This window comes from Coregonus clupeaformis, unplaced genomic scaffold (assembly GCF_020615455.1).
Source record: "Coregonus clupeaformis isolate EN_2021a unplaced genomic scaffold, ASM2061545v1 scaf0587, whole genome shotgun sequence".
Taxonomy (NCBI): Eukaryota; Metazoa; Chordata; class Actinopteri; order Salmoniformes; family Salmonidae; genus Coregonus; species Coregonus clupeaformis.
In genome coordinates, this window is record NW_025534042.1 from 80,117 (window position 1) to 95,493 (window position 15,377).

At 44.2% G+C, this 15,377-nt stretch overlaps 1 protein-coding gene across 3 annotated transcripts in view; it reads left to right on the top strand.

The window, feature by feature from the left end:
• Nucleotides 1-15,309, top strand: part of LOC121562328 (adenylate cyclase type 2-like) — a 62,421-nt gene extending 47,112 nt beyond the window's left edge. Inside the window, exons 7-27 of one of the 3 annotated variants that reach the window (XM_045216046.1) lie at nt 488-599; nt 979-1,106; nt 1,944-2,102; nt 2,256-2,388; nt 2,495-2,683; nt 2,911-2,942; nt 3,751-3,810; nt 4,602-4,679; nt 4,964-5,033; nt 6,007-6,104; nt 6,273-6,357; nt 7,263-7,400; nt 7,642-7,746; nt 8,089-8,273; nt 8,570-8,684; nt 8,926-9,126; nt 11,304-11,450; nt 11,558-11,665; nt 11,836-11,950; nt 13,040-13,164; nt 13,328-15,309. In XM_045216046.1, coding sequence (XP_045071981.1) covers nt 488-599; nt 979-1,106; nt 1,944-2,102; nt 2,256-2,388; nt 2,495-2,683; nt 2,911-2,942; nt 3,751-3,810; nt 4,602-4,679; nt 4,964-5,033; nt 6,007-6,104; nt 6,273-6,357; nt 7,263-7,400; nt 7,642-7,746; nt 8,089-8,273; nt 8,570-8,684; nt 8,926-9,126; nt 11,304-11,450; nt 11,558-11,665; nt 11,836-11,950; nt 13,040-13,164; nt 13,328-13,474 — 2,530 coding nt within the window. In that variant the 3' untranslated portion in view covers nt 13,475-15,309. The remainder of the gene's footprint in view (nt 1-487; nt 600-978; nt 1,107-1,943; nt 2,103-2,255; nt 2,389-2,494; nt 2,684-2,910; nt 2,943-3,750; nt 3,811-4,601; nt 4,680-4,963; nt 5,034-6,006; nt 6,105-6,272; nt 6,358-7,262; nt 7,401-7,641; nt 7,747-8,088; nt 8,274-8,569; nt 8,685-8,925; nt 9,127-11,303; nt 11,451-11,557; nt 11,666-11,835; nt 11,951-13,039; nt 13,165-13,327) is intronic. The other 2 variants (XM_045216047.1, XM_045216048.1) reach the window with 2 other exon arrangements.
• The last annotated feature ends 68 nt before the right edge of the window (nt 15,310-15,377 follow it).

Here is a 15,377-nt window from a genome sequence, read left to right on the forward strand (position 1 = left end):
AGCCAAACCCCTTATCACAATCTCCCTTCTACTCAGTCTTCACCTCTCCTTTCTAGCCCCATAGGATTACTGCTCACCCAGGATAGGACCTCCAACTGTAATCAGTTGGCCCCACTCCATTTCAACACCCCAGGAGTCAACCTTTATCTGACAATGACACCCTTGTTTGGTGATGCAACAACATTATTTTAATTTAATTTTTTTGTCGTTTAGCAGACGCTCTTATCCAGAGCGACTTACATCAGAGTGATTAATCAGTGTAGTGCCAGCTTGGTCGTATCCATGCAGACGACAGATTTCTCTACACGTCATTATGACACTGATGTCTTGACTCCAAATGTCCTGAGCCGGTCGTGATCAGTAAGCATGAAATGCAAGAAAATGCTCGGAAACTATGTGCAACAGGGAGGGACTATCTAAACTTCTTGTTTTCTTTTGCAAAACGCGTGTCTTAATGAACACACCCTTGGCTTTTCTCTTTTTGCAGTATTCTGTATGCTGACATTGTGGGCTTTACCCGATTGGCCAGCGACTGCTCTCCGAAGCAGCTGGTCATCATGCTCAACGAGCTGTTTGGGAAATTTGACCAGATTGCAAAGGTGAGTTAATAATTTGTAAGATTTGCACCTTTAGTTAAATTAACACTGACCTTTCAGCTTTATTAAATATTTAGCTACACTTTTATGTTTATTATGATAACACGACAGTGTGGTAATGCATAATCCACTTGTTATGTGTCATAATAGATTTATTTTATGTATATATAGATAGATTTTATTTCAATATACAGATCATCTCAGACACTTAAAAAACAAGTACATGTAGTTCTTGGGCTGGACATGCATGGATGTCTTGTGTGTTTGGTTCTTCAGGAGAACTTCTGATACCTAATTTGTGTTAATGCTAAATCCAGTTGACATGTCTGCTTCTTGGATGGTCTTCATGGTCTATGTGGTATTTTTCTGTTTTATTCTTCAGGAGAACGAGTGCATGAGAATCAAGATTTTGGGAGACTGCTACTACTGTGTGTCTGGCCTGCCTGTCTCCCTGCCCATGCATGCCAAGAACTGTGTGAAGATGGGTCTGGACATGTGTGAGGCCATCAAGTGAGTTCAGAGGAGCCCCAAGGCCTTCTGGGGGGAAAACAATTACTAAAACGTGTGATCCTTTTGGTTAGTTCCAAGACTTTAGCAACACATATTCTCATTAGATTGTGAGATAAATAGCGTATATTGTAAATCAAAGGTGTTAAAGGATAGTAGGGAGGGTAGTGTTATTGTATAATGCAATAGGGACTTTCTGGCCTAAGTAGTAGGTGTTGATGTGAGTTGTCTGGGTCGATGGTGGTTATGGGAGTGAGTTAGTTCTCGGGAAGGTGTTGGTCTATAATCAGGTGTTGTGGAGGACTGGAGGGTCTGTCAAAGGAAGGCTTTATCTTGGCACCTCTCTGCCCTGCCAAAATAGAGGTCAAAATCTCAAAGCTCCATGTTGGAAAATCAAATCAAATGCTATTTATCACATGCTTCGTAAACAACAGGTGTAGACTAACTGTGAAATGCTTACTTATGGGTCCTTTTCCAACAATGCAGAGTTAAAGATAATTTTTAAAAATAGAAATAGTGACACAAGGAATAAATACACAGTCAGTAACAATAACGAGTAAAAATAACATGGCTATATACAGGAAGTACCAGTACCGAGGCGATGTGCAGGGGTACGAGGTAATTGAGGTAGCTATGTACTGTACATATAGGGAGGGGTAAAGTGACTAGGCAGCAGGATAGATAATAGACAGTAGCAGCAGCATGTTATGACAACAAATAAATAGTTGATTTGTTCAGCTGGCTCTGACGTCAAAGCAATAAGAAGGAATCCCAGTGAAACCTCAATGAACACACACACACACACACACACAGCTGACAGGTTCTCATCCCGCCCCTCAGACTGGTGCGCGAGGCCACAGGTGTGGACATTAACATGAGAGTGGGCGTGCACTCCGGCAACGTGCTCTGCGGTGTGATTGGCCTCCGCAAGTGGCAGTTTGACGTGTGGTCACATGACGTCACCCTGGCCAATTATATGGAGTCTGGAGGCTTACCTGGGTATGTTAGTAGTTGAGTTAACCATGTATGATAAACATTAATTTACACTAACTTTAATCCTTATAGTGGCATTTATTATTAAGTTACTAGTAGTAACCTAGTCCTAGTAAGTCCATTTTACTAATAGTAACCCCCCGTCTTTGTCATGATCAGGCGTGTCCACATCACTGAGGCCACCCTGAATCACCTGAACAAGGCCTATGAGGTGGAGGAGGGGAACGGTGGGCTAAGAGATGCCTACCTGAAGGAGCTCAACATACAGACATACCTTGTCATCGATCCTCGTGTGAGCTACCTCATTAAATGTATTACCTCCAGAATCCCTGACAAGGGCCTTATCTGTATATGTGAGACTGAGACTGTACTCCTCATTAACTTGTGTGTGTCATCAGTCTAAGGACCAGGCTCTGAACAGCCGCATTTTGCTTAAGCCACGTGTGAATGACGGGCTGAAGATGCGGCCATCAGTGAGAATGACCCGTTACCTGGAGTCCTGGGGCGCCGTCAAACCCTTCGCCCACCTACAGAGCAGAGAGGGGTACACCACAGACCCCATGGTCAATGTAAAATCACGCTGCAAGGTGAGTGACGGGTAGAGGGCCACTGCATTATAACTGAAGAAAAGATTACCAGGCATACTTCCTCTAACAGAAATAGTCCACCTCATCAAATCAAGCATAACAGGTTGAAATGTATTGCTACAAGCATCAGTATTTCCTGTGGAAGACTGTTGATGGCATATTTACATGCTGCTTTACTTCTTGTTGTTTTACGCACGATTTGTCTAACAGTTTAAATTATTTTTTAGGACATCCCCCTGCGCACGAAGATCACTGAGAGGTAAGGAAGGCCAAGTCTGAGAACACAGAGAGGATGGGTTAAATTGTTTATATGTTAACAAGAGCCCTGAATTGGCATCATGTCAGAGTGGTGACGTCAGACTCCCCTTACTGGAGTGGTACTCATGCTATGCGTCAGTCTGTTGATACAGTGGGTGTTTATGGTTGTGGAGGTGTATGCAGGAAGCCAGTTATTTTTTTGAATTACCAAATGCAAACGACAGATCAGTGACTCTTAATTAAATGTTAAGCGATTTGTAAGTCCATTTAATGTTACACATATTGTATATAAAAGCACAAACGCATTTACTTTTTATAAGGTCATCAAGTTTGGTCGCAAAGGGCATGGAAGTCGTCTCTTTTTCCCCATTACTGACAAAAGCTGAATCACTTGTGAGTGCAGTAGACAGGACAGGGAAGTAAGAAAATGTCCCTGTAAAACCTTTTTTGTCTCGGCTGTGGTTCTAGTGGACATCGATACTGTGAATGGACACTTAACAGGAACCGGCTGTATTGCTTCTGATGTGGTCGGTGGCCCTTCCTATGTTCTTTCATTTGGTCATGAACCTCTTCATGTCATGTTTCATCAAAACAAAATAGTTTCTTTATTCAGGTACAATGTAAGCTTCATTCATATTTGATCCATTCTACAGAGACAATAGACATTTGTTGTTTTAGCAGTCACAGTACTATACAAAAACACAAGGACACAAATGAATCCTCACATACAACACACAACAGTCCCATACAGCGACAACAATGTCACCATGTTAAATGTGTGTGTATCTCTCACTGTTGGTCCCTGACAGCTTTGATGAGTCTGTAGAGGAGCCCTTCTCCTCGCCCGCCCCTCCGCTCAGCACCTATAAGTGAGTGGAGCCAGCCTGGCTCACAACGCAAGTTCTCTCTTCTGAGTGGAGGAGGAGAATCTTGATGTTTCACCAGCACCATTAACCTCCAACCCTTCTTTCTGGGTTAACACTTCTCTCTACCCACCATCCTGCCTAGAGCTGCCTCCCTCTTCTGTATAACAGGGCATCACAGGGATTCCCAAGCCTTTACAAAGCAAGCAGGGCATAGTAACCACTCCCTACTAAGTGTTTAAAGTGTGTGTCTTTGTTTTCCCACTGGAGTTATGTGCTGTTATAAACACTGTGTGTGTCTCTGTCTGTGTGTGTTTCCTTCCTGGTGGGGCAGGGGGCACAGAGCAGGGTACTGCTGGGAGACTCCTGTTCAGTCACCAGAGTTCAACTAACACACGACATCCTGCACACACACACACACACTATAGAATGAATGACAGACACACACCCCTTCTCTCTGTTTCCACTAATGCTGAGAATGGCCTAAACCAGTTGCCTCCCTGCACAGCACACGGAGACTGAATAACCTGCATGACCTTGGCTGGTTTACCAGCATCCATCCATCTGTCTGTCTGTCTGTCTGTGTGTCAGTATGTCTGTCTGTGTGTCAGTATGTCTGTCTGCGTGTCAGTCGGTCTGTCTGCGTGTCAGTTGGTCTGTCTGTCTGCCGGTCTGTCTGCCGGTCTGTCTGCGTGTCTGTCGGTCTGTCTGTCTGCGTGTCGGTCTGTCTGTGTGTCTGTCTGTCAGTCTGTGTGTCTGCTAGTCTACCTCTTCCTTATTGTCTGAGTCTTTTACAGGAACAAGTCCCAGAAGAGCAAGTTTGATGAGGAGCTGCACAATGAGATGACCACCACCATCGATGAGCTCAGCAGCAAGTGAGTCTCAATAGTCACTAAATAGTCAAAATACATTCTGAGCATAGTCACTAGGTAGGACCACAAGCTTAAGCCTAAACTCAGAATTAAGGGTCTAATGTTATCTAATCTTCCTAGCCACCAACATGTCACTTGAGAAAAGTATTATTTGGCCAATTGTGAATAATATTGACAAAGACAAGTCAAAGCTATCTGAAAATTCATTTTACAGATTGAGTTGTAGAAATAGAGAGCTCGCTCTCACACACACTCTTCCTCACGCTCTCTCCCTGTGTGACCTCCAGGCAGTGGGTGAAGTCTGAGGAGATTAGCAGTCTGGCTGTGTGGTTCCCTAAGAAAGAGCTGGAGAAACAGGTGAGTCTGTCTGTCTGTCTCAGAGCTGTCTAGACACTGTTGAGAGGAGCATTGCTGTCCTAGTATGTACTGTAGTAGGTACATCTCCACAATGAAAATCTCTAGAACCTTATAGATACAATATAAAGAAAATAATTTTGTCTTTGGACTGACTACATCAGCAAGTCTAGACCAATTTACAGACTCACTCAAATAAAATAATATTTGTCACATGCGCCGAATACAGGTGTAGACCTTACCGTAAAATTCTTACTTACAAGCCCTTAACCAACAATGCAGTTTTAAGAAAATAGAGTTAAGAAAATATTTACTAAATACATTTGAAAAAATCATTAAAAAAATAATAACAATAAAATAACAATAACGAGGCTATATACAGGGGATACCGGTACCGAGTCAATGTGCAGGGTTACAGGTTAGTGGAGGTAATTTGTAGATGTAGGTAGGGGTAAAGTAACTATGCATAGATAATAAACAGCGAGTAGCAGCAGTGTAAAAACAAAGGGGGGGTGTGTCGATGCAAATAGTCTGGGTGGCCATTTTATTAATTGTTCAGCGGTCTTATGGCTTGGGGGTAGAAGCTGTTAAGAAGCCTTTTGGACCTAGACTTGGCGCTCCGGTACCGCTTGCCGTGTGGTAGCAGAGAGAACAGTCTATGACTTGGGTGACTGGAGTCTTTGACAATTTATGGTCTCTATACACTGTGGAAAGGAACCTTACTGTCCTAATAAACTGTAGGTACATCTGTACAATGGCAACCTTTATCTAAGATATAGTATAAAGAAAAACATTCCTACTTGACATTTGAGTTCCTAACCATGACAACATGTTCACATGTTAAATGTTAGATTAGAATCTATCTCTTGATATGTCCGATTAGACTACACAGACCACACGTGTTCTTATATAATGTAAAACAGATTTTCTTAGTATTTGTGAGAGGTTCAAACATGCCTTCTTCTTTCCTCCCCAGTACCGAGCCATTGATCTGCCCATGTTCAAGCACTACATCGGCTGTGCCACCTTCATCTTCTTCTGCATCTTTGTGGTTCAGATGTTTGTGACAAAAGAGTGAGTGATTTACCCTTGTGGCTATAAGAAACACATTTCTTTACCGCTATTGACTGGTACAGTAGTAATAAGTTGTCCCTCTTAAACCATGGCAACGATAATGGCATGACAACCAATATTGGAACTTTTTGGATTCAGTGTTGGATCTTTCCCTTCTTCGTCCCTCAGTTCCAAAATGTTGGGCATTTGGTTTGGAGTGCTGGCCTGTGTCCTCCTGTTGACCCTGGGCATCTGTTTCGCAGGTCACCTGCAGGTCAGTGGGAGTTTTAGGCTTAGGTCACAACAAGCCCTATTTCTAGACAGGGCAAGGCTTACTTTACTGTGTGTGAGAGTGGGGGGTGGGGTACGCAGTGTGTGTACTGTGTGTATTTCTTACTGTGACAGTGGAAACACGCTTTCTGCATAGCTATTCCATCTATCCCCGGGTCTTTTCCTGTGAAGCTGTACGTTGCTGTTATGTGGCCATTGACACCTGGTGCCTACCATCTCAATGCCATGGTGTAGACAGACACAGGCAGTGTAGTTATTACATTCACTAGTCAGAGATACACAGTGTACAAAACATTAGGAACACCTTCCTAATATTGAGTTGCACCCCCCTTTTCACTCAGAACAGCCTCAATTCGTCGGGGCATGGACTTTACAAGGTGTTGAAAGCGTTCCACAGGGATGCTGGCCCATGTTGACTCCAATGCTTCCCACAGTTGTCAAGTTGGCTGGATGTCCTTTGGGTGGTGGACCATTCTTGACACACACGGGAAACTGTTGAGCGTGAAAAACCCAGCAACGTTAGTTCTTGACACACTCAAACCGGTGCTACCATACCCCATTCAAAGGCACTTAAATATTTTGTCTTTCCCATTCACTCTCTGAATGACACACATATACAATCCATGTCTCAATTGTCTCAAGGCTTAAAAATCTTTCTTTAACCGGTCTCCTCCCCTTCATCTACACTGACTGAAGTGGATTTAACAGGTGACATCAATAAGGGATCAGAGCTTTCACCTAGATTCACTTGGTCAGTCTATTTCATGGAAAGAGCAGGTGTTCCTAATGTTTTGTACACAGTCAGTGCTGCTGTCTTAGTCAGTCACACATTGTCTCAACATGGATGACTTCAATGTCACATGCTTAATTTCCTCTTGTCCCCCTCAGCGGTTGTTTCCGGAGAAGTTGTCGTCCTGCCAGTGGCTGCCTGCTGTGTCCGAGGCGGTGGTCAGGAGGCCGTGTGTGCGCCTCCCTCTGGTCACTATCACCACTGCGGTCATCATCATCCTAGCAGTCTTCAACCTGGTAAATTAGTACGGCGACTCACTAACTCACAGCTCACTGATTTAAACAGAACATAATGCCATTACGTGTACATGCAATTACATCAACTTTTTATAGCAACAAGAGCATTAGCTTCTTATTGTAACAAGTACATCAAGTCATAAACAGACATGCCAATAACACATGCTTTACAGCCTTTGTGTTCTCAGAGTCAGACCCACTTAGTGGTTGACTGTCAATCAAATCTTCTTGTTCCCTCTAGTGCTTCATCCAGACGAAGTCACCGTGTGATATCAATGGTAACCCTGATCTGATTCGGTGGAACAACTCCAGTGAGCAGCATCTAGACAGCCTGTTCTACCTGCCGGTGAGAGATGCCTACAATATCCCTCACTAACAGGTTTTCTGAAGCTCAGTTAATAGAGCATGGCGCACTTGCAACGCCAGGATAGTGGGTTTGATTCCCGGGACTACCCATACATAAACATGTATGCACACATTACTGTAAGTCGCTTTGGATAAAAGCGTCTGCTAAATGGCATATTAATAGAACAGTTATGAAATGATACTTTCCATTTCAGTGTTTTTATTGTTGTTTGCAAATATAAATTACAAATAATAAACAATGAAATGAAGAACTGGCACTTTCCATTGATGAAGGTTTTCCTCGTCTCCTCACTCATTCTCTCTCTCTCTCTCCATCTCTCAGTACTCTGTGTTCAGCTGTATCCTGGCTCTCATAGCTTGTGGAGTGTTCCTGAGGGTGAGCTTTGAGCTCAAAGTGGTCTTCCTCACCCTGGCCTCCACAGCCTACTACATCATCATCCTCAGCTCCAAGGCTGATCTCTTCAGCTGCTATGAACGCATGCTTTACAACCAACTCAATAAAAACAGGTACTATAGCAGGTCTTGTGTACCAGGGCAGGGGTTGATTCAGTCAATTCAGGAAGTGATTCAGGAAGAAATTAAACATTTATATATTATTAAGTCATTTCTGAAAATTGCCCATTTGTTTTCTATGAAGATTGTTTCAATTCAATAATTGAATTTCAATCCACTTCCTGAATTGAATACTGAATTGACCCCAACCCTGTTCTGTACTGTGCATCAAATACCTGGTACTATATCCTGCCTGGTTTATACTGAGCTTTACTTTAGATGACCTCTAACCCCTGAGCTCTGTGTTCTAGCACTGAGGACTCTGGGACCATTCTGAGGGCATTGGGGCTGGTCAAACACCCCGAGGTGATGAGCTGCATATACATCACCTTGTTCCTGGTCACCATGCTCATCATCTCACAACAGGTCAGGACATGTTCCCTCCTTTTCTTTGTTCTGCTCTCCTCTCTTCCCCTGCCCATCTTCCCCCGCCCCTCTCTTCCCCCGCCCCTCTCGTCCCCCGCCCCTCTCGTCCCCCGCCCCTCTCTTCCCCCGCCCCTCTCTTCCCCCGCCCCTCTGCGTCCCCCGCCCCTCTCTTCCCCCGCCCCTCTCTTCCCCTGCCCCTTTCTTTTTACTACTAATTGACCACATCACTTCTGTCCCGTAGAATGAGTCATGCTTCCGCCAGGACTTCCTTCTGAAGAACAAGAACCGTACGGAGCAGGATGAGATCGAGACCAGGGAGAACCTGAACCGCCTGCTCCTGGAGAACGTGCTGCCGGCCCATGTGGCCGCACTGTTTGTCGGGGAGAATAAAAAGAACGAGGTGGGATTCCTCACAAACACTTTACTTACTGAGAAGTACAAGGTAGGGGTCCAGGATGGATGACTGGTAGTGGACTGAGCCCAACTCATCCTCCCCTCCTCCTCCTCCTATCTGCACTGGGGTCCCATCTCCACTGGCCTGCACTCACTAAAGCTTAATGGGAAACACTTAGTAGTGGAATTGATTGATTGGATTTACCCGTAAATGGTTTGTTACGATTTCCAGTAGGAATGTGGTTAGTGGTTAAGGGATGGAACCCCCAGGGTAAGGACGGTCCCACTTCTATGGATCATTGTACAGTATATCAGTGCCTGCCTGACCCCACCTACCAACCCACAGCTCCATGAATCAGCCCCTTCATAGGAATTGTGATTTGTGATGTCGTCTTTGGCAGCATGGTAGAGACAGAGCCACTGCATTCTTACAGCAACGTCCTCAACTCCTACTGCCCCTACTCTCAGCCACTATCAAATAGTCCACATCAACGTCCTCAACTCCTACTGCCCCTACTCTCAGCCACTATCAAATAGTCCACATCAACGTCCTCAACTCCTACTGCCCCTACTCTCAGCCACTATCAAATAGTCCACATCAACGTCCTCAACTCCTACTCCCCTACTCTCAGCCACTATCAAATAGTCCACATCAACGTCCTCAACTTCTACTCTCAGCCACTATCAAATAGTCCACATCAACGTCCTCAACTCCTACTGCCCCTACTCTCAGCCACTCTCAAATAGTCCACATCAACGTCCTCAACTCCTACCCCGCGCTACTCTCAGCCACTATCAAATAGTCCACATCAACGTCCTCAACTCCTACTCCCCTACTCTCAGCCACTATCAAATAGTCCACATCAACGTCCTCAACTCCTACTCTCAGCCACTATCAAATAGTCCACATCAACGTCCTCAACTCCTACTGCCCCTACTCAGCCACTATCAAATAGTCCACATCAACGTCCTCAACTCCTACTGCCCCTACTCTCAGCCACTATCAAATAGTCCACATCAACGTCCTCAACTCCTACTGCCCCTACTCTCAGCCACTATCAAATAGTCCACATCAACGTCCTCAACTCCTACTGCCCCTACTCTCAGCCACTATCAAATAGTCCACATCAACGTCCTCAACTCCTACTGCCCCTACTCTCAGCCACTATCAAATAGTCCACATCAACGTCCTCAACTCCTACTCTCAGCCACTATCAAATAGTCCACATCAACGTCCTCAACTCCTACTGCCCCTACTCTCAGCCACTATCAAATAGTCCACATGATACAGACATAAACACACTAGCCAAACCACTGATAAGCAGAGTCACTTAATCAAAACGGTGTAATTAAAGTTAAAAGAAATTCACAATATTTATTCAAAACAAAAAGATATTACAGAGGATTGTCCATCTTGTCTTACTTCATAAGATATGATAAACTTACAGAAATTCAGAGCTTGGCCTACTTTTACCTCTACCGCTGAAGGCCATGGACATCCCCTCCACTATGTCTCCCTCACTCCGGCCCTCCACAGCCCAGTCACAGGGTTATGACCAGTGTTACCGCTAAATCACCATGGAAATAATTCAGCCTTTTAATAAATCTGGTTTAATTATTTACTCTTGACATGTTTTTCTGGGAGCACAACACAACAGAACAGCTATTAGTGTTTGACATGTAGGTTACAACCTGAGAAGTACTGTACTGAAGCCACTTCAGTTGTTAAAGATGAGTGCTCATCAGCTTAGCTAGAACACTGCATCTACCTGAACGGTAATCTCAATGGATGGCACAGTGTCAACAGTGTCAAATCAAACAACACAACAAAAATATGCTTTGAGGTTTACCTCAGAGATTTGACATCTAGGAGCAGAAGGATGGGACTTCGACAGCCTCCCACTCTCCCAGATAATGGGTTTTAGAGGCCCTGTTTAACATTGGCTCCCCTTGTACAGTCTAATCACTGGTCATTTCCTTGCCAGACGTAAACACAGTGAAAACAGTTAGGAACATCTGGCACTTGAGGAGCTGTTGTGGTGTCTGTCCCTCTCATAATTCTGAATTGGCTTTCTTTCAAAGATGTGGCTCTGTGCTCTGTCTTTTTAATATTTGTTGTGTGAACCTGAAACTTCCCTCTATCTCTGTTGTGAAGTGTATGTCTATGTTCTTCTGCTTAGTGTTACTACATGGCATTGCCTCTAAGTTGTACCCCTCCTTCCTCAGGATCTGTACTACAAGTCATATGACTGTGTGTGCGTGATGTTCGCCTCGGTACCGGACTTCAAAGAGTTCTACACGGAGTGTGACATCAACAAGGAAGGTCTGGAGTGTCTGAGGCTCCTCAACGAGATCATAGCAGACTTCGATGAGGTCAGAGAACCGCTGGCAGCCATCAACAATCTAAAATTACATGTCCCAGTCATACAAATAAGAAAACTAACCCTGGCTCACACATCCACTTGTTTTCCCACACACAGCTTCTGTCCAAACCCAAGTTCAGTGGAGTTGAGAAGATCAAGACCATCGGAAGCACTTATATGGCGGCCGCAGGGCTGAGTGGCACCCCAGGACAGGAAAAGAACCAGGTAGCTACTAACTATTTGACCCAGGTCATGTGGAAGGGGAGGGGTTACACAGCATGCAACTGTGCATACCTTTTGATTTTCTATAGATAAAGTACTTGAAATAACTGTCATTATGTAACTAGTAGTAGTATCCTGTGTGTGGACTTTATGATGAACCTGTGTTGTTTCAGGATCGAGATAGGCAGCAGGCACAGATAGGGAACATGGTAGAGTTTGCCATTGCCCTCATTGGCAAGCTGGACGGCATCAACAGACACTCCTTCAACAGTTTTAGGCTGCGTGTGGGTGAGTAAAGCTTGGGCACTGGCCTGGGCATATATTAACTATATTAATTAACTAGTACCATATACATTAACTACACATTACGTCTGCAATGCATCCGGTTCTATCCATCTTTATTAGGGTTTCATTGGTTGTTATTCTAGTGCTAAGAGTTTTTCCTGAACAGCTGCGCCTGTTGGGAGCCCTAGTTATAGAAGAAAACACTCCTGGCCCTACGATACCATATCTATCTAATCACGTAGGAGGACATTCTTTCCAACTGTCCACAATAGCTAACATTGACTCTCCATGATACCGCTGGTCTCCCTGTGTACTGTTGTGACATAGTTCTCAGACAGCTTATTCTGAGCAGATCCCCCAGGCTTTAGGAAAACATTTATAATGCTCGAGAGATAAAAGCACGCATTACGGTTTTACTACATAAACACAGAAAGCTGGCATGAAATACCAGATTTTTTGGGGGGGGAAAGGTCTGGTGCATCAAAGGATCTGTGTCCCCCCCAAAAATCTAAATATCTAAATAACAAATGAAGTCCACATAATTCTCCCTGGAAGAATTTTTTTGTTAAAATGCAGAGTCCAACATGAACAACTGGCAGATGGTCTGGCTGAACAACTGGCAGCGGTGGCAGGTAGCCTAGCGGTTAAGAGTGTTGGGCCAGTAAACGAAAGGTTGCTGGTTCTAATCCCCGAGTTGACTAAGTGATACATTTGTCGATGTGCCCTTGAGCTACACTAATTGCACCTGTAAGTTGCTCTGGATAAGAGCATCTGCTAAATGACTAAAATGGAAAGCCATTTTACAGCTTTGACTCCCTGTGGTTGACTCGGTCAGACAAGCTGATGGTACTTGTTAGACCCTGTTACTGTATATCACTGAATTGAGCATGTCAATTATTTTTCCAGTTTTCTGTGTGTCGTCATGCTCTCCTCAGGCATAAATCGGTCAGTCTAGCTGATAGTCATTGTCTTGGACATCACATTCTAGTGGCTTGTTAGACTGGTGGGCTACTCTACAGTATGCGACTGGTTTAGCCCCAGCAGGTATCTCGTTATGTGTGCCCTGTGTCACTGTGTGCCTGCTTTTCACAGGCATTAACCATGGGCCTGTAATTGCTGGGGTGATTGGAGCCAGAAAACCTCAGTATGACATCTGGGGCAACACTGTCAACGTGGCCAGTAGGATGGAGAGCACTGGAGAGCTTGCCAAGATTCAGGTTCAGTACAACAACCTAGTCTTGTCAGCCATACTCCAGTATTGTCCTAGCTAGTCTGGCTGGAGAGATGAACTATAACCACACAAAAACCATGGCTGCAGCATAGTAATGTTTGTCTATGTTTCTCTTTTCCCTTGCTTCGTGTCTGATGTTTCTGCTCCAGGTCACAGAGGAGACGTCGGACGTGCTCCAGAAGCTGGGCTACTCCTGTGAGTGCCGAGGCCTCATCAACATCAAGGGAAAAGGCGAGCTGACGACTTTCTTTGTGTGCACGGACATGAGCAAGCAGCAGGGAATGGGCCTGAGCTGAGGTCTAAGGTGAGCACACTACTGTGTGGACTCTGGGCCTGGAGGCTCATACGTGTGCTGGGTCGGTCGCAGGACATCACAGGACACAGTCTAGCATTCAGCACAGACTAATTAAACGAATGCACACAAGTTAACATTCTTAGAGTAAACCTACCAGAGCACACAACTATAATCCATCTCAGTGCTTCAGTCAGCGATGATCCTGACCGGACCAGAACAAGACATGAGAACATGACCTTGTGGTCCTAGAGGTTATATTTAGGATTGTTTGTTTCCAGGAATCCCTTTGGGATTTTTGGAGATCCAGTTCAAATGTGTGCATTCAATTGGACTGACATGGAGGTTACGTAAAGCACTGGTCGTCATCATACTGGATTCTATCACCTGATATTCGTAGAACCTTGCTGGAATATTGAGATGCACAAAAAACATCTTCAGTCCGCTCTTAAAACTGAGCTGTTTATCAAGCAAATGGTGACAAAAACAATGGAGTGAGTGCTGCTGCATGTTGAGTGACAGAAGTGTACATACTCTCCGTCATGGTTTTCTAGACCTTAAAAGGTAGACTAAGCGAAATAACGTTGTCACAAGCTGCACCGCAGATATTGCGATGAGTGAGATGCAAGACGTTCTCTCTCACAGTCAAACAGTATCTGCACGGAACCAAAACAGCGGAGAAGTTTAACCTTGCGCTTCAACGCTCTGTTGTGGAAATTGACCCACTATGCTGTTTACTTTGGGCATCTACATCGTATCGCTGAGTCTACCTTTAACACAGTTTGTGTTCGTTGAACAGTCACCCTTTAATAATTTCTTATTTTTCAGTTTGGCTCATATGACCATGGGACTAAATGTAAATATTGTAGCCAAATATCTTGCCTCCTGAAACAGCTGTGAGACCGATGGACAGTCTGTTCTATTACTGTGTAATGGACAGTCTGTTCTATTACTGTGTAATGGACAGTTTTATATGGTGTGAGGTGTACGGTTTACCGATTTTGTCTTTCAAATTATCTTAGAACACACGCCTGATGACGACTAAGTGTTATATGCACAATATAATCAATTCTGAAGAGTAAAACTAAACATTCTGGTGACTTGTCATGTATGAAAAGTTATCTTTAGAGAGCCTAACTCAGTGCTTCAGCCAGATTCAGCCATATTAGTTTTAAATGTATAGATTGCATTGACTGGCCAACATGAACCTGCAGTGTGTCTTATATGCTGCCTGTCTGCACATGCTTTCTGGGAATCGCCTGTCAAACTGACATTCTACTTGGTGTCCTTTGTTGACCTGCTGTCAAACAATCAACTGTCGCTTATTGTTGCAGTTAACATTATCAGACGAACACACAGGTTATAATAATGTGAAAATGACAATGCCGTTTTAGTGTAAGCGCCATTTTGAAAAGACCACCTGAAATCTCAGCCTGTTTGGTGGGATAGAGTTTTGGCCTGGCAGTAAATTAGTTAAGACCAATAAGAAAGAGTTCCAATCCTCTCGGCCAATAACAGCTTGTTTTCAGTTCTCCCCTCCCCAATCACACCACTGACAGTCCTAGCAAAGAGCAAATTAGCTGTTTGTTTGACCATTGTTTAATTGAAAACAATCACAGTAACATACTTGTTACCCAGAAATGATTTGATAACGTCAGCATTGGACCTTTTAAGATACATTCTTCTCTGTGCCTCAAAACTGACTTGTTCTGTGGCCTTACTCAACGTCTGACTGCCAAACGAATGTGTCTGTCGTGTTGCTTTCATGTTATGCTGTCTGAGGAATGTGTGAGTTTGCATTTTGTACAGTTGCGATGTAATAAATTGTTTTGCAAGTCAGTGTTTTAAAAGCTGAATCCCAACTTGATTTACGAAGACACGGAATAACAGATTGGATAAGGTAGATG